The sequence below is a fragment of the Orbicella faveolata genome, unplaced genomic scaffold, assembly GCF_042242905.1.
Source record: "Orbicella faveolata isolate gen_17 unplaced genomic scaffold, um_ofav_v1 contig_24, whole genome shotgun sequence".
Lineage (NCBI taxonomy): Eukaryota > Metazoa > Cnidaria > Anthozoa > Scleractinia > Merulinidae > Orbicella > Orbicella faveolata.
Genome location: NW_028301552.1, coordinates 30,065,177 through 30,090,579, shown reverse-complemented (window position 1 = coordinate 30,090,579; position 25,403 = coordinate 30,065,177). Strand labels below are relative to the sequence as shown.

General features: G+C 39.8%; 1 protein-coding gene across 3 annotated transcripts; it reads left to right on the top strand.

The window, feature by feature from the left end:
- Window positions 1–1,053: 1,053 nt before the first annotated feature.
- On the top strand, window positions 1,054–21,497 carry LOC110052016 (2-oxoadipate dehydrogenase complex component E1-like). 3 transcript variants are annotated; one of them, XM_020758145.2, is made up of 26 exons: window positions 1,054–1,110; window positions 2,308–2,387; window positions 2,875–3,159; window positions 3,424–3,544; window positions 3,971–4,044; window positions 6,169–6,275; window positions 7,038–7,145; window positions 7,696–7,807; window positions 8,350–8,447; window positions 9,204–9,267; window positions 9,767–9,942; window positions 10,276–10,320; window positions 10,784–10,899; window positions 11,591–11,666; window positions 12,705–12,793; window positions 13,831–14,108; window positions 14,641–14,823; window positions 15,381–15,520; window positions 16,818–16,974; window positions 17,721–17,821; window positions 18,602–18,703; window positions 19,158–19,220; window positions 19,303–19,485; window positions 20,083–20,146; window positions 20,410–20,495; window positions 20,813–21,497. In XM_020758145.2, the coding sequence occupies exons 3-26, from the start codon at window positions 3,021–3,023 to the stop codon at window positions 20,924–20,926; spliced, it is 2,796 nt and encodes a 931-aa protein (XP_020613804.2). In that variant the 5' UTR covers window positions 1,054–1,110; window positions 2,308–2,387; window positions 2,875–3,020; the 3' UTR covers window positions 20,927–21,497. The 3 variants fall into 3 exon arrangements, with proteins under 3 accessions (XP_020613804.2, XP_020613796.2, XP_089147935.1); XM_020758137.2 differs by lacking the exon at window positions 2,308–2,387; XM_089291809.1 differs by lacking the exon at window positions 1,054–1,110 and having other exon boundaries at window positions 2,086–2,387.
- Window positions 21,498–25,403: the final 3,906 nt, after the last annotated feature.

Sequence of the window (25,403 nt, the reverse complement as noted above, 5' to 3'; positions counted from 1 at the left end):
GTGGCAACGCTCACGGAAAGAGCCCTTAGATGTGTTTTTTTTGGCAGGGTGGGGTTAACTCTCTTACGGTTCAGTCCTCACTTGGTTTCGATTATTCGTGTGGGATATAATATTAAAAGAAAGAACTATTATTTATGGCAGGGAAACTATTGTGGAAATCGGGAAAATATAGGAACTAAATTAGGAAGAAGTAGAAATGAGATCTAGATGAAATAAAGGAACAATTTCATAATGTAACAAAATTGAAACACATCCACATGATGCATAACCGAGTAAAGGCTCATTTTCTCTTGATATAACCATGATACACACCCGTTATCTCAGCAAAGTTAACTTCAGCCCGCCATTTCCACTGACAATGTCATATTCACGCCTTTAGGTCCGGGAGGCGGGGAACTCCCGTATAAAAAGAACGGGGGTGTCCGTCGTACCTTTTAGGGATTAAAAAAGCGATTTTAGTACCTCGTAGGGTGTTCAGCTTCAAAAGGTTCACAGCGGGAGCTTCTGAAGTACCTCAGTAGGGTATTGAGCCAAAAAAATATGATAGGAGATATGACCTGATTAGTAATTTTGTCTCAGAATTGGTATCTCTTAGGGGTGAAAAAAAATTCAAGCCACGCCCACGAAACAGAAACTTGTTACCTCTTACGGGTTCTTTTAAAAATGTCCAACGAGCAGCCCCGCCCTTTAGCTGTGCGTCATCGAGTGATGCAATTGGGATATTTGGAGAGCACTCTGCACAACTATAGAAGTTAGCAGTTCTGTCCCGCTGCGACTGGATCAACTATTACACTTCTTTCGTGGTCTCCTAACTTCGTGCGTGCATGTATGCTGAAGTATGAATCAATTGTAAATTGAAAAGCCGGAACATATTTGGAAACGCCATTGAAAATGTGTAAATCCTACTTTTCGCAGAGTATTATCGTCCCCAGATCCTCCTGTTCCTGTTCCTCTTAACGGGAATTTTTAACGGTGTATGAAGGTAACCTGGGACGAGTAAGGCGGTCAGCGGTTGTAGCATTTTTAATGGTACGTTGTACATGACTACCTATTGTGCCCCTGAAGTACAATAAGCGGGAACTCAAAGGCCAGCTTAAACATCCACAGAGTGTAAGTAGATTTTTATTACTTTGTACTTATTGATTCCATGGTTTTTCAATGTAAAACGCATTTTAGCACCTTAATTTATTTTTTTAGAAAAAATTATCCAAGGGAAACATGTTCAGGAACTCGTATTTTGGTAAACTTTAATTTAAGCTTGTTGCGACATATTTTCCTGTATTTTCACACGTGATTAACTTAATGTTAATGTCTCTAAAATCGGCATAGAAAGTGCCATATCATAGCCTTTGTTTAACTAAATAAGGATCTTTCAATTCTAAATTTGTGTTGCCCTAGCCTTCAGTGCAGTCGTTTTCCGTGTGCTCGTGAGTTATCGGTATTATCTCGCGATCGAGTAGATTCGCCGCCATGTTGGCTTAGAAAAAGTGGGCGGGGAGGGGGTGGGGACGGAAGTCGGAAGTTGGTCTTTATATTGTAGCAGCCTACACGACGAAAAGCTCTCTTTCGACAGTTTTTTCATACTTCTGAAAGAAAAATTTAATATACAGAAAGAAATAGCATTTAAAAACAAGTCTATTACTGCTTTCCAAAATCCTTTCAACATATTATTTAACATGCATTGATGATGTGTTTTCTTTGTTTTGTTAACTAAGTAAACGATGTAAATAGTGGCCATGTTTTTTTTTTGGTCAGTAATGTAATGCTTACCATACTGTACATATGTAGCAAGTGCAGCATTAGTAGAGCTGCCTTTTGTTTGAAACTTTAAAACAAAAAAAACAAAAACAAAAAAACTGGACATTTTCAAAACTGTATTGTTTAGTTATGTAAACTAAATGATGTAAGTAGTCTTAACTATCATATTGTACTGTAAGTAAGTATTAAGCTGCAATGCTATTTTCCCCTTTTTATTTTTAGTTTTTCCTCTGTATATTATGTTTGTAAATTAATAATTAATAATAATAATAATAATAATAATAATAATGAAAAAAAAATGTCTGCTTGGAAGAGCTGTGAAAACGAATGGTATCGTAGCAGCTCTCATAAGCTTATAATTCTATTTGTTGTCATTGTAGAAGCTGTTATTGTTTTTGGGCTGGGAGGGGGGGAGGGGGCATTATTTCTGTTGTTTGTTCTATTGTCCTCTCAAAGGGTCTCAAGCCATTCATGTGAGACCTTACGAGAGCTTCCAGATTCCCAAAACGAAAAACACCCCCTAATAAGTTGCGCCTTGCTGATCTCTAGGAAATGAGCAACCAGCGAAATTCATGTCCAATAAAAACAAAAAAACATATGGAGAGACCACATGCGGTACCCAAACATGGGTGAGAATGTGACAGATTACCTGTAGTGTATTTAGTCTGCATATATGTCTCTAAAGAGTCCTATTGATAACTGTAGGCATTTTAAGGTTTCTTTCGTAGTAAACTTTGGAAATCTTTGCAAGCAAAGCCAGTCTTTGTTGGAGAATCTTTTCAAGCCACTGAATTGGCACAATGCTTTGGAGTGACATATTAGTCTAGCCTGTAGTGGAAGCGTTTTCCATTTGTGATCTCTCTTGGCTAAAACCCTGTTGGAATACTACAGGTGATCAACTTACCTCCCTAAACAAAAACAAACAAACAAACAAGCAAACAAGCAAACAAAAAATCTATTTAAAGAGAGACCTGCTGAATTGCGTTTAATATGCATGCTCTCTGCTCCTTGCTTGTTAGCCTGTCTTTAAGTTTTAATTTAGCAGTGAATGAAATATGATATAAGCTTCAATTTATAAATTATCCTCATGTCAGACTGAATTTTTTTTCCCTACAGATTGTGGCACAACCGAAAGTACCAAAGGCCACTCAAGTTTTATCTTTTACATGTAACCTGAGTGCGATCCCTTTTTCACCGTATGAAATGATTGTGATATAAACCATAAAGAGGAGCTTGTGCGGTCTGTTGAAACTGCTGCCAACATGTGGAGGCTAACTGCTGCAACATCCTTGAACAATTTACGTCAATTTCTTCTTAAGAGAAGTGGTAATATGGTGAAACTTTATCATGCAAACAGTGGATGTTTTGGCTACAGACCATCTCCACAAGTAACTCTGAAAGGTCAGCTATTAGCAAACTTATTATGACTAAAGATTTTAAATTAAACTAATAATAATAACAATTTTCCAGTTGCTTCACACCATGGAAACCAGAGTTGAGTACATGTACTACTTGTAACTAAGAACTAAAAAAGCAATTCCTATTGTTACTATAATTGTAACTCATCAAACTTCATCCTCTTTTTATACCCTAGTATTGGATATTGATAAGTGTAGGTCGGGATTGCATTATTTTGTTCACTTCATGGTACTGGTAAATTTATAGGTGGTGAAGAGGTATTGCAAAACAGAATCAAGAATGCTGATATTCTTAGACTGGTGACAGCTTACAGAGAACATGGACACAAGAGTGCTGACGTAAATCCACTAAATAATTTATCAACAAGGTGAGCTTCTAATTTCCCAGATCATTGTACTTCACTTGTCATTAAGATTAAGGTGGCACTTCTTGTTCCACTAGGAAATTTTTTGTGCAACTTCAGTCCTACTTGCAAGGTTGTTTATTAACCTGTAGTGTCCTAAATTATTGAATTGTCCTGTCTCTTTTCTATACATGTCAGCTTTTATAAATTAGGAGAAAGTACTTTATTTTCAATTGATGTGTGGGGATTACTCCTTGCATGTTGTTATTAATGACTATACATGTAGCTTTGTCTTAATATTCAATAATTATTTTGCTGTCCCAAAATTGTTTTGGAATTGTCTGGATTTACTATCTTTCATGGTGATTTAGTTCTGGCGAAAGCTGAATTTGTAAGTTACTTGTAAATGGAATTATAAACATTTTACTCTAATTCATTTTCATGACTCAGAGATTCACAAGAACTTTCTTTAGAGAGATTTGGTTTGGATGATGTTGACATTAAGAAGAATTTCAAGTTATCGGGTAACGTGTAGTGGTTTACCTGTCTTTCAGTTCTGTGTTTAATAGACACTTAAATTAGACTACTGGTATTCATTTAATAATAAATGACTCCCTTTATTAAATCAAAACAGTCACATGCAAAATTAGAATAATTATTGCTTATTTTTATAATATGATCATGATAGCTGTGCTTACACTTCCTCACACAGGCGGCCCGAGCTCACAATGCAAGGAGTATTTTTTTTTTTATTTTTTAATCTTTATGCGAACGTTCAGCGCGCGAAACGTGACACGGTTACCGCTGACATCTACTATTACATAACGAGCGAGTTTGGTTACGCGAAACGTGACCTTCGCCTTGCAGTATGTGGTGGTGTTGTGTTACAACGGTTTGAATTTATAAAGGTTTGTATGGGGAAAACGGTAATCGACATTATAGCTGAAATTTTGGTATTTTTGCAATAAAGATGACTCACCTCAATGCCTTGTTGTCTTTTCTATTGTCATCTGGCTTCTCAGCTCGATCTGAAGCCTTTTAAGCGAGTTATCGCTTTTTGGTTTTCCTCTGCTAAGAAAGAGTAAAGGCTACACACTCGATTGTGGACTGACCCCCGCTCAAAGTGAAAAAAAAACACTGAAATCCCGCCAGCCGCCCCAATTCCTCCGCAGAATTATAGTACAGGTTTAAGCACTCCCTTGCAGTTAAATTCCAAGCCAAATTCATCTTCACAGTGCACGATACAAAGCTCTGAATTGAAGAAAGCTGACCATCTGGAATCAGTGATCATGCTGCCGGCACCATTCGTGGACACATTCGAAACCCGAGCGGAATGCCGGGCTAACAAATTGACCCTGACCAGGGGAAGGGAGCGCACAGTTCTTGACAAGCCAGGTGCTTTGCTTCACGGTCCCCTGGGAAGATTTTTGTCCAGGCTGCTGACGGAGCATTGTTGTGACAAGCCAATCAAAGCAACGACTAGACGTGTTTACAAATTTTGAAAAAAAGTACTTCGTTCGCACCGGCAATGTCAATCTAATCGTTGGATTGTCCGTCAAAGTTTTAACTAGATTTGCTTTGATGGATGTCTTTGAATTTTCAATGGAAAACGTGGTGAGTAATATTCGCTGTGAAAATTTTTAAATTGCATTTTGTAATTCGCGTACAAGGCGTTTCAAAGTTCATTATATCATAGTTACTAACTGTGATTATATATAAGCATATCAGCTGATCCAAAAGTACTTTTTGGTTAGGTTGTTATCGAACTTCGAACACTGCAAGGGTAGCCTTACAGTGGCGAGACAGGGGACCGTGGAGCAAAGTACCTGGCTTTTCGAGAACTGTGCGCTCCCTTCCCCTGGTCAGGGTCAATTTGTTAGCCCGGCATTCCGCTTGGGTTTCGAATGTGTCCACAAATGGTGCCGGCAGCATGATCACTGATTCTGGATGGTTAGCTTTCTTCGATTCAGAGCTTTGTATCGTGCGCTGTGGAGATAAATTTGGCTTGGAATTTAACTGCAAGGGAGCGCTTAAACCTGTACTATGATTCTGCGGAGGAATTGGGGCGGCTGGCGGGATTTCAGTGTTTTTTTTTTTGCTTCGAGCGGGGATCAGTCCAGAATCGAGTGTGTAGCCTTTACTCTTTCTTAGTAGAGGAAAACCAAAAAGCGATAACTCGCTTAAAAGGCGTCGGATCGAGCTGAGAAGCGAGATGACAATAGAAAAGACAACAAGGCATTGAGGTGAGTTATTTTTATTGCAAAAATATCAAAATTTCAGCTATAATGTCGATAACCGTTTTTCCCCATACAAACCTTTATAAATTCAAACCGTTGTAACACAACACCACCACATACTGCAAGGCGAAGGTCACGTTTCGCGTAACCAAACTCGCTCGTTATGTAATAGTAGATGTCGGCGGTAACCGTGTCACGTTTCGCGCGCTGAACGTTCGCATAAAGATTAAAAAATAAAAAATAAAAAACTCCTCGCATTGTGAGCTTGGGCCGCCTGTGTTCCTCAATGTGTTTTCATGTAGAATACATGCAGTCAAGTGTATTATTAGCTTTTAACACAGCTTGCTTTTGATAAATCAAATAATTATTACTAAGTAAGACTTAATTAGTCTATTCTTTCTGCCTATGTAGGTTTGTTGCAGTGTAATGGACAGGAAGAAGCTACTCTTACAGAAATTCTCAAACATTTAGAAAAAGCGTACTGTGAGCAGTTATCAGCAGAGATTCAGCACATTGTGGTATGAAAGCAATCTGAGATTGTACTATCTGGTATTATTTTAAAACAGAAATATTATCAGCTTGCTGTAAATTATGTAAACTTTGGGTGTTTGTGTTGGAGTTGTGACTACAATCAAACCTGTATATAATGGCCTTCCTCGGGACTTGAGAAACTGGCTGCTTAATACAGGTAGCCGCTTAATACATGGTCACTAAAAATACTCACTGGGCACGGTCTAATGTCAGTTTTAATGGCATATCATACAAAAAACACTTCATGCAAGGAAGTTACAGTAGGTCAATCAACACTCTTTCAAGCAATCAATACTTAAAACAAGGTTCAGTGCCAACTTGTATCTAATGTACAATGTAACCTGTATTTCTATGACTTATATTTCACAGCAAAATATCTCATTCTGACATTATATTTACTTTTCACATGAGGCAAAATTTGACCCAATATGAGGCAAAAATTTGACCCAATATGGTCTAAGCTCTCATAAGTGACAAATGTCAAGCCTAGGTGGTTGCTCACGAGAGGTTTGACCGTAGTTTATTAATGACTTCTTGTTGGTGGAATGAAATGTAAGAATTTCATCTTCTGCATGTTGTACCATTACTGGCCTTTCATTAGATAAATGTAAAATTGAAGCAATGAATCATGTATTGGACAAAATCCATCAATTTGTGATTTAAATCAACAATCATTTTTAATTTGACTTTAGAATAATTTGGCTTGAATCTTAACTGACATTACGTTTTTAATATTATTTCACCTCCAGGATGAGTCAGAAAGGCTTTGGTTTGCAGGATTGATTGAAGAAAGTGTCCAGTGGACACTAGAAGCGGACAGACAGACACACTTGGCTGAGCTGTTATTAAAATCACAGGTACAGTACACTGTAAAGTTCTGTAATATTAACACTACACTGTACCTAGATGACAGTACCAGTGTACAGTTTGCTCTAACTAATATAAAGCACGAGGAAATACATTTTAATATAATTTATACAGCTGCAGTATGCCTGGGTTTCGATCTGGGAGAAAATCATGACGGGGCGAATTGTCTGGAAAACGATGTAAAGTAAGTCTGCATATGAGCCAAGTGGCTCATCAGGCTTGGGCCTATCCCAGCTTCCGTAGCATGAAGCTACGAAATACTCCTACACGAACATATACAAGCATTTTTATTCCCCCTGAATAGAATGCTAGTCCATGGCAGGGTTACCCCCAGCATTAAATTTGCCGGTACCTATTTTGTACACCTTCAGAGAGGTTTTGTGTAATAATTAAAAGTGTCTTGCCCAAGAACAACACAATGTCCCTCAGCTAGGGCTCAAACCCAGACTGCTCAGACCCGAGTTGAATGTGCTAACCATTTACTTGTACTGAACTGTAAAAACTTTTACCAATTTTATGCACACTTCATATTGTGAACAGGCATATGACAACTTTGTTGCCAAGAAATTCCCAACAGTCAAGCGATATGGTGCTGAAGGGGCAGAAAGCATGATGGCATTTTTTGATGAACTCTTTCTTCAATCCTCATATTGTGAGTTTTCAGTGCATAACTCAAAGTTATTAGTTTCTAAAAAACCTTTAGTTGTGCTTTGCAGGAGCTGGCATATGCAAGTGAAACACTTACTACATGTATTTGAATGTCAAGTTATCTAATTTACCTTTACTTGCGTCAAGCTGTAATATGAGTGTTTAAATTGTAAAGCAAATTACTAATTACAGTCTGCAGTCCTGACAGAACTGCCCCCCCTGTTTCCAATCTTGTTAACAGACCACCCCCTCCCCTCTACTCCCCTTGTTTTCACCCTCCGAAACAGACTGTCCACCTTCCCTACCCCCTGTTCCTGACTTCTTACATAAGCCCTTTCCCTACATGTACTCCCCTTGTTTCCAACTTCCTAAACTGTCACCCCGACCCCCTGCTCCCTGATTGCCAGCTTCTCATCTACATGTAGACCTCTGCCCCATGTGTTTGTATCAGCCCCTCAGGCAGACAGTGACCTGTTACATACAGTTAATTCCTTGAAATCTCCTATCAAAGATTCTTTTTTGATCCTTCTCCTTTCAACCTCTCAGGTGAAATTCAAGAGTTGGTTTTAGGCATGCCACACCGAGGACGTCTCAACCTTTTGACTGGTCTCCTCAAATATCCTGTTGCTCAAATGTTTTCCAAGGTTTGCACTCTTAAATTTCGATGTAATGTTTAGTGCATATTTAGTATTTACTAACTTAATACAGAAAAATACATGTGCCACATGAATGCTATATAGCCATAGTGGGTCTGATCTCTAAATCAGCTTATATGTGTGCATAAATACACTCAACTCCAACATCTGATATGTACAACTTTGTATCTACCTCAGATTCTATCCACAGTATGGTCAATCGACTATTCTTTTTTTAAATTTCAAACAGCATCATTATTGTAAAGTTCTCTTGCACCCTTACCTGTGATAATCCTGACTTAATCCACTGGTGCTGGCTCTGTAGAATTTTCTAATTCAAGTCTATAAGAGCTGGTAGCAGACCCCACAAAAGGAAAAGGAAGGACAAGAAATGCAAAGACTGACATGAGCTGAGCTGGTTTTTACTGGATTGGGTTACTTTAATTTGTACTGTACTAATCACATATTCAGTAAGAACTAAGTACTAAGTATGCAAGTCAACACTCAGCAGCTAGGAATCATCTACACCTAACATTGCAATGTATGCAAAGGCTTATAAAACTATTTAACAGCCCTTTTCAGTCTTTCCCTGGCTTCTGTTCTTCAATGTTACATCATTCTATAGTACTTATAGTATCAAGCAAAGTAAAAACTTAGTGCAGCTCTATTCGCAATGAGTGCTTTTCATTAACTCTGCTTCACAGGCTCGGCTCTACAGTACATACATTATTCTGTTCAATATTGTTGTTGTTAATTTTTCATTAGATGAGAGGAAACTCTGAGCTTCCACCAGGTGCCCAAGGCATTGGAGATGTCCTGTCTCACTTGTGTAAGCTGATGTTATACATGTAGAATCATTCCATTTCTTAGTACCATAGGTCTGCAATGTAAGGTTTTTCCTTGTCAAGCTCTACGATTAAATCATCTTGAAAGTTATTTTTAAGAGTTTTATTTTTGGCTGGAAAGGAAAAAAGTCTGCACTATCCCTTAATGTTTTAAGCCTGTAACATTTGACATTACAGTGGAATCCCGATTTCTCAAACCCTCAGTTTTCCAAACCTCTCAATAGCTTGAACCAAAAGTGGTTTCCCCTCCTCAGTCAAACACTGTAATTTTACCTCTGATTTCTCAAACTAACGGATTTTTTGAACCAATTCTCATTTCCCTTGGAGGTTCGAAAAATCCAGATTCCGCTGTAATAAATTATATAAACATAAAAAGTATTATGTAGCACATTCCTTTAGTTATAATAGCTATTTATCATTAATAATGCTGGTAATAATAATGTTGTTGGCTTCATTTAATTTCCATCTCTCTTCTTATTGTAGTCAATTCCGCCGATCTAGATTATGGTCGCAAGCGGCCTCTTCATGTGTCAATGTTACCAAACCCGTCACACTTAGATGCTGTTGATCCTGTAACTACTGGGAAGGCGAGAGGTCGGCAATTAACATTGAAAGATGGTTGCTATAGTGATCTCCCAGACTGCCAAATGGGTGACAAGGTGACAGTTTGTTCTACATACATTGTCATTCTCCATGCCAGAGCCCTCCTCTTGCAAATTACCAACAGCTCTCTGGCAAGAAAGCAAAGGGTCTGGGGTCAAGAGTGAAAGTGTATTAATTTATTTTGGGAAGCTGTTTAGCCACAGATAAATGTGATTTCTTCTGTTAAAAACCAGCGGACCCTTCTCAGCCATTTACGGCAACAGAAGTTTGTATTTGATTTACAAGTGACTCTTGCTTGCTCCAATATCCATTAGGGATCTGCAGTAGACATCCGACATGGAAAGGATCAGCATTAACTAACACAGCTTGCACTTGTTTTCTTCCCAAAGGTATTGAGTGTTATGGTGCATGGCGATGCCTCAGTCTCTGCTCAGGTACGAAAGCAGCAGTGAACAATAAATTGAGAATTTTAAGTAAGCCAGTAGTGGAGAGAGACACTGAGAGAGTTTCAAATGTGCCTCTCCCAAGAACACAACACAGTGACACCAGCCAGGGCTCGAACCTGGAACACTTGATACAGAGTCCAGCGCACTGACCAAAGGTACCACATCCCCCCTCCCGCCTCCCATGGGTAGATTGTTTTAACTTAGGCGTTAATTTAGAATTACGTTTTGAATCGGCCAAAAGAGAATTTCAACTACAGGCATAAAGATTGAAGTCTGAAAATCAACAGCCCCAATGCTTGAGGAATGTTGTTGCTTTCATTTACACAAGTAAATGTGTACATGCAGTGCACATCAAGTAAAAGGAAGATTATGATTACAAACGATTACATAATTTTCTAGTTGAATTATATTTCTCATTGTAGTATAACTTGTTGGGGTATTTGTCACACAGGGAGTTGTAGCAGAGACCCTTTGTCTGGCAAACTTACCTCACTTCAGTGTTGGTGGCACTATCCATTTGATCGTTAATAATCAGCTTGGTTTTACGACGCCTGGAGAGAGAGGAAGGTACTTATTATTAATAATGATATGGCTATTTAATATCAAATATCGAGACCGTGATTTATGTAATATATCAAACACGAAAGGCTGTGTTTGACCACATTTCCAAACACCGAAAAGAGAGTTGAAAATAGGATGCGCAGTGGAGTATTTTTGACGAACTTCGACATTTGAAATGTGATCAAACACGGCCTTGGGTGTTTGATATATCCTCTCAATCAAAACTAAAGCTAAGGAGAAAACGGTGAAATAAAATCGTAAAACCTTTGCCTATTAAAAAACTTGATGGATTATTAATGAGTTTGAGAACGCATTTTCAAACACCGAAAGGAGAATTGAAGATACGATGCACAGTGGGGTATTTTTGACGAATTTTTAGGCGTTTTGGAAATGTGTTCAAACACTGTCTTTAGTGTTTGATATATCTTCTCAATCAAAGCTAAAACTACATATGAGGAGAAAACGGAGAAATGATATCATGAAAATCCGTGTTAATCAAGAACAGATTTCTAAACACTGACATAGGACAGTATGATTTCCTTTGTTTAAACTAAAATGGATGAAGAAGTGAGGAATTTGTACTGGTCTCTTACCTTCGTGAATGTAATGAACAATAAATTTTGACCATTATTGTTCTTGCTAGCAATCTTCTAAATTGATGAGCGTTTTAAAGTTGCCTTTATCATTTGTTTTGCAGGTCGTCAATGTACAGCAGTGATGTTGGTAAAATGATTGGTTGTCCTGTGCTCCATGTTAATGGTGATAATCCCGAGGTACTGTATGCCTCATGTTGCAAGGGTTTTTATCTGAATGGGAGGGCCGCACGGGAAAATCTCTGACCCCAGGTCATGAAGTGGACGATCCGAGCAAAACATCCCCCTCCGTCCCCCTCGGGGGGTCTCTCATGTGAAATGGTCGGGACGCCTAGGGGTGTAAGTCGCGGATTTTAGTCTCAGGTTGTTCAAGACGAAATGCCACCATTTGTAGCCTTCAACGTATCTGTTAGGGTTACATTCGATTAAATAATAAAACAGCACTCTCATGTGCGTTTTAATGTGGTATCTTTCAGAGGTCAAATAAAACTTGAGTCACACCCAGATTGGTGTCCCGTAGGAGTTTAATTCAAATTTTCCAACTAGCCCTCCCTGACCTTTTTATATGGGAGGTTCCCCCACGAAAGTAGTAATTACTGAAAAATGACTGAGAGCAAAATATTTTCCGCTGAAGGCAGACCTCACTCAATCAATAAGTTTACCTTCACCGAACTCCTAGCGCCAGAGTGGGTACGTTCTCGTCATGTTTCTGTAATCACATAATTTTTACGGGGTCAGGTGATTGGCCTAACGCCCAACCCCCAACCTGGAGGACCAGGGGGCTCTCCTTTGTCAGGCCTCTATCCCTCAACCAATCTGGAACGATTGAACCCACCAGGGACCAGGTTCCCACCGGTATAGCTCTTGGGGTCTGTGAGACACGCAAGCTCCACCACCACGACAAGGTGACGAGCTCAGAGTGGAGTCAATCAATAAGTATTCACTCTCTACTGAGCTTCTTACTGTTGTAAAGTTGCGAATAGTTTTTGTGAATGTTCTGAATTGCTCTGAATTGCTTGTTGTCGTGCCCAAACCCGGACAAACAGGAAGTGCTTATGTCAAATTGTTCGGCTTAACACACTTGAACAAACGTTTGTTTCTGTGAGATTCAGTCAGTCTGGTCGCAGGGTAGTATCATCATGTACATTTTTTCAAGCTTGAGTTCTTCTATTTTATCTGAATATATGTGTATCTATTCTGTTGTGTTTTGTTTTGTAGGAAGTGGTTCGCGCATGTCGACTGGCCTTGGAATACAGAATGAAATGTAGAAAGGATATTATTGTGGATATGCTGTGTTACAGACGATGGTAAGCTTGTTCTTGTACTTGGTTTCATATCTTAACGTCTTTAAGAGTGTTTTTAAAAGACTGTCGGACGTACATGTAATTCAGAATTGCTTTAAATTAAATTACAATATTTAGAGAGAAAGCCACATCAGCCTTAGGTGGATTTTACGCGAGATCAAATATTGGTATTTGGAAATGTTGGTTTCCCATTGGGGAGGAAAACCAGAGTACCCGGAGAAAAATCCTCGGAGCAAGGCGAGAACCAACAACAAACTCAACCCACAAATAACATCAGGCTGGAATCAAACCACATCGGTGAGGGGCAAATGATCTCACTCCTGCATCATCCATGCTCCCTATTTTGGTCTTGCGATCTCGGCGTGTTACTGGCTCATAAATCTGGCGCCGCCTGTAATGTACTCAACCACAACCACACCCTAACGCTACTTAGTTTTGTACTTTTGTGTTTTTTCGCGTTTGGTGTCGGTTATGGGCATTTTTTCCCAAGTGCTTACACGTTTCTTGCATTCCAAGTGCTTTGGCTTTGGTTAGCACAGACAAACAAAACTACGGCTAGGGCTACTTTCTTTGCAACCCCACACGCAACAATGAAAATTACGCTCATTTCTATTTCGCTTAACAAGTTGATACCAGTCGACGAGCGTAGTCATTTTTCTCTCCCCCATGACCGCTCCCGACAGGCTGTGCTCTCTGGATATATATGTTTTTTTTTGTTTGTTTTTAATCATACCCAATCGGGAGCCTGTCGCGAAGCGAAGTTGATACGGCAACAACACCTTGCAGTGCAACAACGTTGCGTGGCAACTTTCTAGTGAGACTGCTGCCCGTATTAGGCAATAGGGAAAAAAATCAGTTTTTTCCTTATGTCGTTATGCTCGTTCTGTTATGTTGCCATTATGACAGGATGTTCTCACTGCAAACATAATGGCATAACGTCTTTCTTATGTAGTTATGTTGATGTCGTTATATCGCAAGTGTGAACCAGGCCTTGCTAACCCTTGTTTATTTATTATTTATTTATGATTTATTTATTACAGGGGTCACAATGAGATTGATGATCCGTCTTTTACTCAGCCAACTATGTACCAAGTAATAGAGAACAGGCCTAGTGTGCCTGACGCGTATGCAGAGAGCCTAGTAACAAGAGGTGTGGTCACTCATGAACAGTTGCAGAAAGATGCCACTGATTATACGGCGTACCTAAATAATGAATTAAAGCTTGCAGATAATGTTACACCCAACACAAGCCACCTTGAAGGACACTGGAAAGGCTTGGTTCAGGCCGGGGAAGATAAAATTACCACATGGGATACAGGTATCAGAGCTTAGTATAAAAATTGCGTTAGCTTGCATGTACATAGCTGGCGAAATTTCCGAAGCAGACCAAGGTGCGAGGCAACTTCCCACATTTCGCCGCTTTCCTTAGAAACGTCCTTCGCCAAAAAAGTAACAAAAAAGAACACTCGCGAGCGAAATCCTTCCAACTTCGCAGGCTAAAGGGCCATATATAGTATAAAGGGCAAGTATTTGTCTCAAGTAGTTTACTGGCTTAATGTGAAAACGGGAAGAATAGAAGTTTGGACAAACAACATCTCAAAACTCTATGTAAACGTTTTCCGGCGAAATTTTTATATTGAACCAAATGCGTGGTGTAGGCGGCGAATTGTCATGATCAACTGCGCGCGAGATTTGCTCAACTATCTTTGTTTGTAACTGATAATTACACAGCTTCTGTGAAAATGTCAAATGCTCGCTACCAAGGCACAATATAAAGAAACATTCTGTAAAATCAATTTTCTTGCAATTTATATCTTGAGTGTTAAACACCTTGTCTTTTTTTGTCTTAGGCTTTCCTCTAGAGGGCTTGCTGTTTGTTGGAGCTAAGTCTGTCGAGACACCAGACTCATTCAATATCCACCCACATCTGAAAAAGACTCATGTTGAAGCTAGGATAAAGAAACTTACGAGTGGGACTGGGATTGACTGGGCCACAGCAGAGGCGCTTGCTATCGGGAGCCTTCTTTATCAAGGTTACTTGTCAAATTAAATATTGTAATTTCATAATATAGTATAACAAAAATAATTTCTCTGCCAAATCGAATCACTCCGTGAGCGTGCATCATGCTTTTGTATGCTGGTTGTGATAGTGCGGTTTCGCTAGCTATGTTATATTTTACAATTAGATTATGAGCTCGAGATTTCTATCACGTGATAGTTGACTCAGGCTGCGCCCTCGTCAACTATCATGCGTAGAAATTGAGAGCGAATAATCTAATTGTGTTCGTATAAATCTCCTTGTGGCTCGAAAATTAACTAGTAAAAACACAGGCAAGGGTACACTGCTACACCACTCACTACCTATAACAGAATAGATAGTGAGTAGCGTAGCCAATCAGAGAACGGCATTCTCAATGCTCAATATAATTGTTAGACACAAGCTTTGTTAGGGTACCGTCTGCGAAGAGCAACCCTGTTGTGACGACGGAGTTTATCGTCAAGCTTCCCTCTATGTCATAAAAACATCGCCACGGCAATTTTATTTCTGTCAACTATTCATTACCTTATCTCTTACGTGCCTGTATCGTAGGATATCAAGTACGTTTTAGCGGACAGGATGTTGGGCGAGGGACGTTCAGTCACAGACATGCTATGTTGGTGGATCAGCTAACAGACGAGATGCACGTGCCACTGAATAACATGTCAGAACAGCAGAACGCCTTCCTTGAGGTACCTGATCGTGCTTAACCTCCATAAACACACTTGTCGCGCTCTCTTCTTTTCCTGCTCGAGGCACGTCAAAGACTGGACCCGAGAAAGTCGATTTCTGATGACGTAGCTTTACAGAGATACGTGTGGTGTCTCTAATTGATTCTTAGCTAGCTCTGTTCAACTACGTCATGGCCCAGTATCCACGCACCCCCCACCCCCTCTCACAGCCTCCCCCATAGCGGGAGGGAGAAAATTTTGGGCAAACTAAGAAATTTCATGGTGTAAATCAAATAGCCACACTCTTTCTTTTGTTTGTATCGTTTGTTTGTTTTTGTCGTTGAATGGAATACCCGTGATTACTTTTTGTGCTACGTGTAAATGTAGAGCATTTTTCACTTGAGGATCGAAAGTGTTCTCATTTGCGTTGGCGATTTTGCTTTGATATGTTTAGTAATTGATTAAAAACAAATGGCTTAAAAACGTTGGCTAATAAAAAAAAAAAAACAAACACAAAACCCGCGCCACTTTGTCGTCCAAATCAGTTCTAAGTAAAACCAAAACCAATCGTGACTCGTTCGCACACGTTTTCTCGCACCAGACTGTCTGTGTCGTTTATGATAGGCCAGAGTGATTACTTTGTTTTCGATTCTTTGATGCCAGGAGCCTGGCGATGCTTGAGAGAAGGGTGCTCTAAAAAGAAATAAATCCAAAGCCAATCGTGATTCGCTCGCACGAGTTTCCCGCGCTTCGCATCGGAAATATATCCGCCTAAATGACGGCAAGTTAACAGGTTACTTTTGTATTTTTAATATATTTTTTTAATTTGTGTATTTATTTTTTAATAATTTAATGTTATTTTGGATCGGGACCTTTCTGTAGATCACCTACGGGTGAGAAAGCTTCCCGTTAAAATATCATTAAAATATCATTAAACAAGTTAACAAATTGACGTCAGTTTTTCATGCGTCTGTCCTGTTATTGATCATGAATTTTGTCATAACATTGTCAAAGTAGCTGTGGAATCACGAGGCCATAGCCGAGTGGATCTGCAGACTACTTTGACAATGTTATGACGAAATTCATTGTCAATAACAGGACAGACGCATGAAAAACTAACGTCAGTTTGTTTTTGCAATAATAAATAGTCAAATTATCCGCTCTCGCTCGTTGACGCATCGCATAAATTATAAATTCATGTGTCTCTCCGCTCATTGACAATAAAAATTAGCCAATGAGCGCGCGAGAATTTCTGCGGTTATCAAAAAAATCTTGATTCGACACTAAATGTTATCTTTGGTGTTGGTGTTTCTCACAGGTTGTAAACAGTCCACTGTCAGAAGAAGCATGTCTTGGCTTTGAATATGGCATGAGTATTGAGAATCCTAATCACCTTATCATCTGGGAAGCACAGTTTGGAGATTTCTTTAATGGAGCGCAGATTATCATCGATACATTTGTATCAGGAGGAGAGGGTAAATATAACAATTATTGCATGCTTTTTTGTGTGTCGACGACTATTTAACAATTATTGGACGGGGTTCAGCAAAATATCGTGGTTTGTCAGTGTCTCACAGATCAATTATTTGCCTCAGCCTTCGGCCTCGGCAAATAACTGACCTGCGAGACATTGACAAATCACGATAATTGTTTTATTATTCGATCACCAAGTTTGTTTTCATATCTGAATCACTCTCTGACAGCTCAGGGAAGCGATCCGCCATTTTCCACGCAAGAACGTAGGTAAAATTACGCATGAGCAGAATATCGTAAGTTATTTGCAGCCAAACACAGTTAGACTGTACTGCGCATGAGCAAACCATTATTTGTAGGCAGTTATTTGCAGGTCACGTGGTGGGCTTTCGGCCAATGAAAATGAAGAAAAAGATGCATCGAATGATAATTATTGTTCGGTTGAATGATTTGCATTTCGGAAGTTGAGCCCTTTCGGATTTTTCGGAAACTTTCTAAGGAATTTTCCGTAGCAGTTGCCCTCGTTCCGAAAGTTTCGGAGTTTTCGGTTGAACGGAAAGCGCTCGTGGTGTTATCATAAGAAGGTTCATGTTTGAATTCTCTGACTGCTTGTTATCTTTAGCACATGAGAAAAAAAAAAAAAGAAAAGAAAAGAAAACAATAAGCCAAAAAATCCGACAATAATAATAAAGAAAACAAAAAACAAACCAATTAACGTTTAAACATTACGTATAATTTTAAATTGCAGCAAAGTGGCTGTTACAGAGTGGTCTAGTGATGTTACTGCCTCACGGCTATGATGGCGCTGGACCTGAGCATTCATCTTGTAGAATGGAAAGATTTCTTCAGGTTTGTATTCTGATTGAAAATCAGTTCACGGTATATTTCGAAGCAAATACAGTGCGCCAAATAAAGCTCGAGTGACGCTGGTCAGAAACATTCCATAAGATTTCATTTCTTTGAAATGACTCGGCCAAGAGTTTCTACCATTCAAATTTGAAGGGTTGGAGATGTGCCTGAGAATACGAAGTATCAGATCTCGTTTTGAGTGTTCGTGGGTTTGTTCCGGTACTTAAGATAGAAACAAAGCCTTTAATTACGCAATTAAGAGTGTATTGAGTAAGTGTTGTGGGTAAAAGTCGAACCTGTGGGACTCAGGGTAGATCAGCCATAAGGGAACGTGAAGAAATGGAACGAGCCAAAGATTAGGCCTTCTGGATCGTGGTACCAGGTTAAACAGAAGGACAGAGTCAAATCGAGACGCCTGCGCTTGAAACGTTTTGTGTTTGGTTGAGGGAACAAGCCTTGTTTGGCAGATCTTTGTTGAATCACTCCTACTGATTTTGATTCTTAATCGCTGATCGAATCATAAACTGGCGCCAGCTCTTACGTGAACTCTGAAAATACTCGAGCGATCAGGGTGTAATGAGGATGTTCCATGTTGCTTAGCGACGTCTGTGAAAAAAGCAGCGGACTCCGTCAGATCGGATGTTGCCATCAACTAATTGGTAGCTGTCCTCCCCCTGCCTTAATAAATAAGCCCCCCCCCCCCCTTCGCCCTATTTTCCACCCGCTTTAAGTTTCCCCGTTCCCCCGAGTGAAAATTTCATCTTTTTCTTACCTTGACAGTTGACAGACAGTAAGGAAGACGGAGTTGATGGCGACAGTGTCAACATGCAGATAGCGAACCCCACCACACCTGCGCAGTACTTCCACTTATTACGTCAACAGGTGAGATCAAATGGATGAAGGGAGAGCAGCGACAGTCGTCTGGCAATCAACTACTCTTAGTGGTTATAATATTACCTTGAGTAGGAGATTAGTCTGATTGTTATTGTAAAATGAACTGTAACGCTATTCTTAAAACTGATAACTTTAGTCTGTTCACATTCGTTACTTTTTTATAAGCGAGGGGGGAAAAAGTTCTTTGCCAAACCACTACCCACCCCTGGTGTTCGCGTTTACAACTCCACCTCGTTCTATATTTTACTCGCGCTTTCAAAGATCTTTTAGATGAATGGAAGGCTCTGTTCCACTCTGTTCTTAGCATGTTTATGGTGTTAGCATACATAGTACTATTATTATTGTTAGAACTGAACACTGGCAAAAATTGACCAAAGGTGATGCTAATTATTGTAGCTAAACTAGCTTGTTAGAAGCCTAATTCTTTTTTTCTCTCGTTCAGATGGTACGCAACTTTCGCAAACCTCTAATTGTCGTTGGACCCAAACTCCTGCTAAGACTTCCAGTGAGTAAAGCATTCAGTTTGATTGTATACTCTATGGTTTGTGAGAATCAACAATAACGTATTTGGTTCATCTTTCTGCCAGGTTGCTGTATCGTCTCTTAAGGAGATGGGCCCAGGGACCCATTTTAAACCAGTGCTGGGAGACGACACTGTTAATAGTGCCTCAGTGACGCGTGTAGTATTCTGCTCTGGGAAGCATTATTACGCGCTGGCAAAACAAAGAGAAACAATTAACAGCATGGACACAGCCATTATTAGACTTGAGGTTAGCACCTGATTGCAGTTCTCTGAATATTAGTTTAAATTACTTTTTTCAAGGCATCTTCAAGGCTTGATTACTAGCCGCTGTTCGGGACTTCCTCCTCGAGGAGTAACTTAGACAGGACTCCAGAGAGCGGTGGAAATCGAGCTGAGGCATCGTCATGAAAAACTGTTCCTTGGATACCGCTTTTTTTGCGCGAGTTCAGACAGATTACATTCGGACGCCTTTAAAATGGGAAGGTGGATGTGGCAAAAGTCTACTTTGTAGGAATCTTTTCTTATGTAAACTAACCTTGATGATGTACTTATGAGCGTCATCAACGCGGTTTGCGTTTAACTACCAACGCAAAACTTGTTGAATTCAAAACGGAGACGAGTTTACTTCGAGTTTAAAACGCGTTTGATGGTCGCTTCTCTCTGAGCGAAAATACGAAATGGACGGTTAAAAGATTAAGGTGGAATATGAGCGTCAAACTTGAAAAAAAAAAATTGGCGCATTTTTCGAAGGTGCGTTTTTTATAATGTGGTTACAGAGTAAACCTTGTTTGGATGTTAGAAATGTTCTGGGTTTAATTTTTCCCATCTCCTTTTTTCTCTCTAGTCATTATGCCCGTTTCCTGTTGAGATGCTTCGTGAAGAGCTGCAGAAGTTCCCAGGAGCGAAAGGTGCGTTATTAACTTCTTAGTTTTGCAATTATTTTTTTTTTGACATTTTGTCTATCCAGTTCGTTCAGAAAATTTGCGATCGATTCAGTCGTCGACTCGCTAAATCAGTGACGAAGAATTTTTTTTGGGGGGGGGGGGGGGGGGGACACTGTCGGATCAGGCAGGTATTTTACTCTTCAGATTTTCGTCCTTCGCTGCTGTTTTGAAGTGAAATTAAGAATAACTTTGCTTAAATTCTTAACTTCTTTTTCTCTCAAATTCAGAATTTGTTTGGAGTCAAGAAGAACACAGGAATATGGGAGCTTGGGGTTTTGTCTCGCCGCGATTTGAGAACATCCTAGGAATCAAGGTAAGAGCGGACGCTTTCAGGCTTCCATTTACAACAAAACACCTTCATTTTACCTCCTGATGTGAAAATTCCTCTGGTATCTTTGCGCGCTGCTTAATTCTTTCCACGCTTGATAGACTCGATCCAAAAATTCCATACTGACGACGCAATTCCATAGAGATCCGTGTCTCTCATTGGTTGTGAAATGCGCGGGAGAGTTGAAAGTCGAGAACCAAGCGATGAGATACGCTAGCGTTGTTCAGTTTAATTCTGCAAAGCGTTATTAACTGATCGACTAATTGATTTATTACTTTAACAATTTTATTCATTCCCTCTAGCTCCAGTATGTTGGTCGCAAAGTTTTGGCTGTGCCCGCAGTGGGTATTGGGAAGTTACATGCACAAGAAGTAACCGACATTCTGAGTGGCACATTTCCAAATAAGGCGAAATAACCGCGCTGCTAAGCACAACCAAGATGGACAGAAACCATCCCGACCTCTCCCTTCACAAATGGCTGTTCGCACGTTTATGGATCTGAGCTTCTTCGACACTGGCGACACTACAAGGCGGATCGTGACCTCAACGAAAACGCAGAATGCGGGGGATTCTAAATGGCATTTTTTAAACAATGACTGGGGACTTAAAATTAGTAATAACACTAGAATTAAATCTAGTAATAAGTTATTACTAATTTATTACCTTAGAATGCCAAAAACTAAACACACTTTTTAAAGTATCCGATAATTCACGAGTAGAGCTGGCCAAAAGATCAGGACCGTGACTGACTTATGCGGCCAAAAGCATATAACATAAATAGGAATGTTTAAACATTCTCTACGAGTAGCGTCTCTTACATAAGTTAATAGTATTTATTTAACTGGGGGATATTTAAAGTATTTTTAAAATAACTTAATATTCTTACCTTTTAAAATGACCTGTAATAGGAAAAAAAGAGAAAACTTGTCACCATTTAACGACAAGCAACTTAGGATGTGAAATCAAAATACATTTTCTTTCAATCGATGTTCGTTCGTGTCGTTTTACTTAACGTATTAGGTTTGGTTGAAATAAACCTTGGTATAAAATTATGATTTAGTGTTGCATAGGTGAACTGAAACAAAAGGCTTGTTTTTTTTCGACGCTCCGCTCCATGTCCCATTTCCAGGGGCATGGAGCAGATCTGTTTGTTGAAATATCTGGTCCCCAGCCAAGTTCTTGCTGGCTGGAAGACCCAAGGGTACTCATCCTTATTTACCAAACCCTGCTTTTGTAAGCCACTAATATTTCAAGGGCTTCAAGCCAAGAATCTTGAACTAGCAGTGGAACGCAACGAGTCAGGGCCTTCAATCGTGGGCACAAAGTAACTAACAAAGAAGCAAATATAAAATGATTCTCTAGCTGCTGGAAAATTTATATGTTCCTTTTTACCAGCAGAATTACTGCGCCTTTCAATAACATGCGGACTCTAAAATTCAAAGCTCAACCGACAAATGCGTTTTTTGCTACCCTCAATCAAGTGTTCGGCGGCTCCTCCCAGCTTCCAACTACTGCCGAGCGCGGTAATCAAATCAAATCGTTGAGCACAGTTCAGACAACATAGTCGGAAGCTGGGAGGAGCCGCCGAACTTTTGATTGACGGTAGCGAAAAGAGCATTTGGCGGTTGAGCTTTGAATTTTAGAGTCCGCATGTTATTGAAAGGCGCAGTAAATGGCTGGACTTCTACTTCCCGAAGTGTTCGTAGTGTGCGCCAATCGCCGCTTTTCATTTGACGTCATCATTTTCCAAAATAAGAAATTACCGATCCTTCTGAAGTTTTAGTTTTATCAGACGTAAGGCCCTCTAATAACTTGACATTTTGCAACGTTCAAGCTCGACGGGGTTCCTCATTTTGAAATGGGGCACGTTTGAATTTCCAAGTTTATGCGTTGCGTGACATTAAAATGGCGGCCCGATAAGGTTCTCGAGTAGGTCAAAAAGATGAGTTATTGCTCAAGTTTTTGCTAACTAAACAGTTGTTGCTCTATAAGAAGTGTTAATTTCAATGTGTCGGAGCTCTAGAGTAATAACTTTTCGTTCCAATGGCAAAACTCGATGACAGATGTTTTTGTTACTTTACGGCCGCCATGTTTGTGTCCCTCCGAGGGGCACAAACATGGCGACTCCATACTAAGCTCTATAAATTTGAATGAAACACTTCTCCGAATAACGGGAGAATGAAAAACCGCACAGACCTAAATCTTGGCGAGGTTGTTTATATATCAATCATCTTTCATATCCCAACTTCTTGACTTACTTCATTGAATGGTTATGATTTTTATTTCTGATGGCGTGACACTGCAAACCAGCCATTCGGCTTATGTTGCTGCTGGCTGTGAAATTTGTGACAGGAAAATTGTAATTTTGTCAGACAAGATATAATTTTGACAGGGAATTTGTAATTTTGTCTGGGAAATTTGCTGGGATATAAGAGGGGGTAGCCCTGCGATGGACCAGCCTGACCATTATAGGGACCTTACGCATATACAACGGCGACGGCAAGGACGATTCCTAGTAAAAAAATGTGTTTCTATTTTACTTTGGAATTTCTCCTTTATTTAGATCTATCTAGTGTGTTTGTCGATATTAACACTTGCCCCTACTGAATACGCTACGAATGCGTTCAGTTCCAAATAGAAATATGAAAAATTAGCCGTTGTGGTTCGCGTTCTCCAGACAACGAAGAACTTGGTCATTTCACGTTGTTATTTTGCAGAGAACGGCAAAGAAATGTACAAAGAATTACAACGCATGTGCACAGCCATTGTTCTGCTCATCAAGCCTTTTGTTTAGTGACATTCTCGTTGCCGTTGCCGTCGTGTTTTGCTTAAGGTCCCTACTTTGGCGAGCATGGAAATATGCACGATGGTGTAAATGTGCTGAGATAGCACTAGTTGTCAGTAATACCACCTTTCCAATTTGAAATCAGAAGTCCTTGAAGATGTTGTACGAATCCACGTGAAATTCTCGGGATTCTACTGCAGTCGATCAAAATATGTGTATAAAGCTTACTGACTAGAGCACAGGCACACCACTCTATGTGTTCATGGTTAATAAATATGAAACGAACAGAATCTATGAGGGTTATGAATAAAGCTCTGAAAATTACATATTTATATTACATTTCGGTCACCGCGATGTCAAGCGCTGATTGGTAGATTTGAAATGGCCTGCATGCATGCCTTGAATTCCTTTGTTCGCTGCGTCTAGCACCGATCATATTGAGAAAGCTGTATTCCTGATTTCAGCATCGATTTTCTCGGAAAATGGTGGAGAGATGAAGCTCAAAATTCTGCGAAGAGATAGAGAAAAATTTCATCGATCAGCAACCGTCGCCATTCAGGTGAGATTTTCAGTATTTTGGCGTTAATTTTTGTTTGAAGCGGAGGAGGTCGCGGCTGGCGGTCGCCTAGTTGCAAGCCTTGTCTCTCTCTCTTGTCTTACCGGTCTCCAGCCAAAAGCAATTTCGCAAAAAGACGCTACAGACGGCTCAGGAAGGCGAAAAAAAAAAACAAAAAAACAAAAAAAAACAAAAAACAAAAAACCCACACGAGTCGATTAACGTTTCATTTAACTTTTATTGGGATATTCAGACCGAGATGTAATTTAGATATGCAATTTTCAGAGCTTTATTCATAACCCTCATAAATTCTGTTCTTTTCATAGGTATTAACCACGAACTCATAGAGTGATCTGCCTGTGACTGAAGGAACCTACTTAGCAAACCTTTCAGCCATGTATTTCTGTAATTCGGTGAGACACTCGGACTCGGCCTTTTTCATCAACGTCGAATTTAGGATTAGCTTCGTAAGGAATCGAAAAGCTTGGAGTTTGTCTTCAGCTCGAACATGTCACTCCTCTTCACCACTAAAATTCTAACCATGATTGACAAGATTTAGATTTTGTAAATCTCTAAGCGATTTCCGCGTTAGATGTGGAGCGAATCTGAACGAGATTTCCTAAGTCATCTTCCTGGAGGATCTTCGCTTCTTTTTCTTGCCGACGACGTTCTCATTCCAGTCCCTCCGCGCTTACTTGACGTCTTCATCGTCTCAAATCATGGCGGCCAAGAAAACGAGAACGTCACCAAACAAAAGGTTTAATGAGTAGAACAATATTTCTGCACGTGCTTTTGGAATCTTGGTACATATCTTAGCTGTCTTCTGGAAAACTAATAACGTGAAATGACCAAATTCTACGTATTTTTGAGAACGCGAACTGCAACGGCTAATTTTTCGTATCTTCCTATGGAATTAAACGCTGTCATTACATATTTAGCCTGAGCAAGTTTTTGACCGATAGGCGCATTGAAAAGATCTACAAGTTAAAAAATTTGAAAGTAAAATATAAATCCACGTTTTACAAGGCGTCGTCCTCGACGCCGCCGTCGTCTTTGCTAAAAATCCCTGGTTTCGCCGTGGTTGCTTTTAAAAGCTCACTGTTATCGTGCCAGTTCGATAGAACAGTTCGGATTTAACTGTGTGAGGTTTTTTTTTTTATTATTTTGCTGATTATCGTAACCAAACAAACTTGCTGGTTGCTGGATCAACCTGACCATTACTGTTTAACAGGAATCTACTAAGGCATTTTCAAAAATCTCCAAAATTTTCTCTTGCACTCTTTGCTTGCCTATGTTTTTTTAATTATCATTTCAACCTCATCCCCAGGGTCTTCTCGACTTCTCAAACTGGCGGGAAAGGCGGATTTATCCGCCATCTTACTAAGGCAACAAAACCAGTGGGTGACTTAAAAAATACGTCAAAATTTAAACGTTTTTAATCGGAGGTTTCAGGTCTGGAGTGGCTGCTGCGGTTTATGAGGTATCGGACAAATTCGTGCTCAGTTAGAAACACGTCAGATCTATGGCCTTCAGTTCTTTTCCCGGCGATGAC

Bases quoted from the DNA above. Each gene is read 5' to 3' on its own strand.
- LOC110052016 (XM_020758137.2), top strand. From the start codon at position 3,021: ATGTGGAGGCTAACTGCTGCAACATCCTTGAACAATTTACGTCAATTT. The intron at 8,448-9,203 runs GTTTGCACTCTT...ATTTTTCATTAG, and splicing joins TTGCTCAAATGTTTTCCAAG to ATGAGAGGAAACTCTGAGCT. The intron at 17,822-18,601 runs GTTTGTATTCTG...TTACCTTGACAG, and splicing joins GAATGGAAAGATTTCTTCAG to TTGACAGACAGTAAGGAAGA.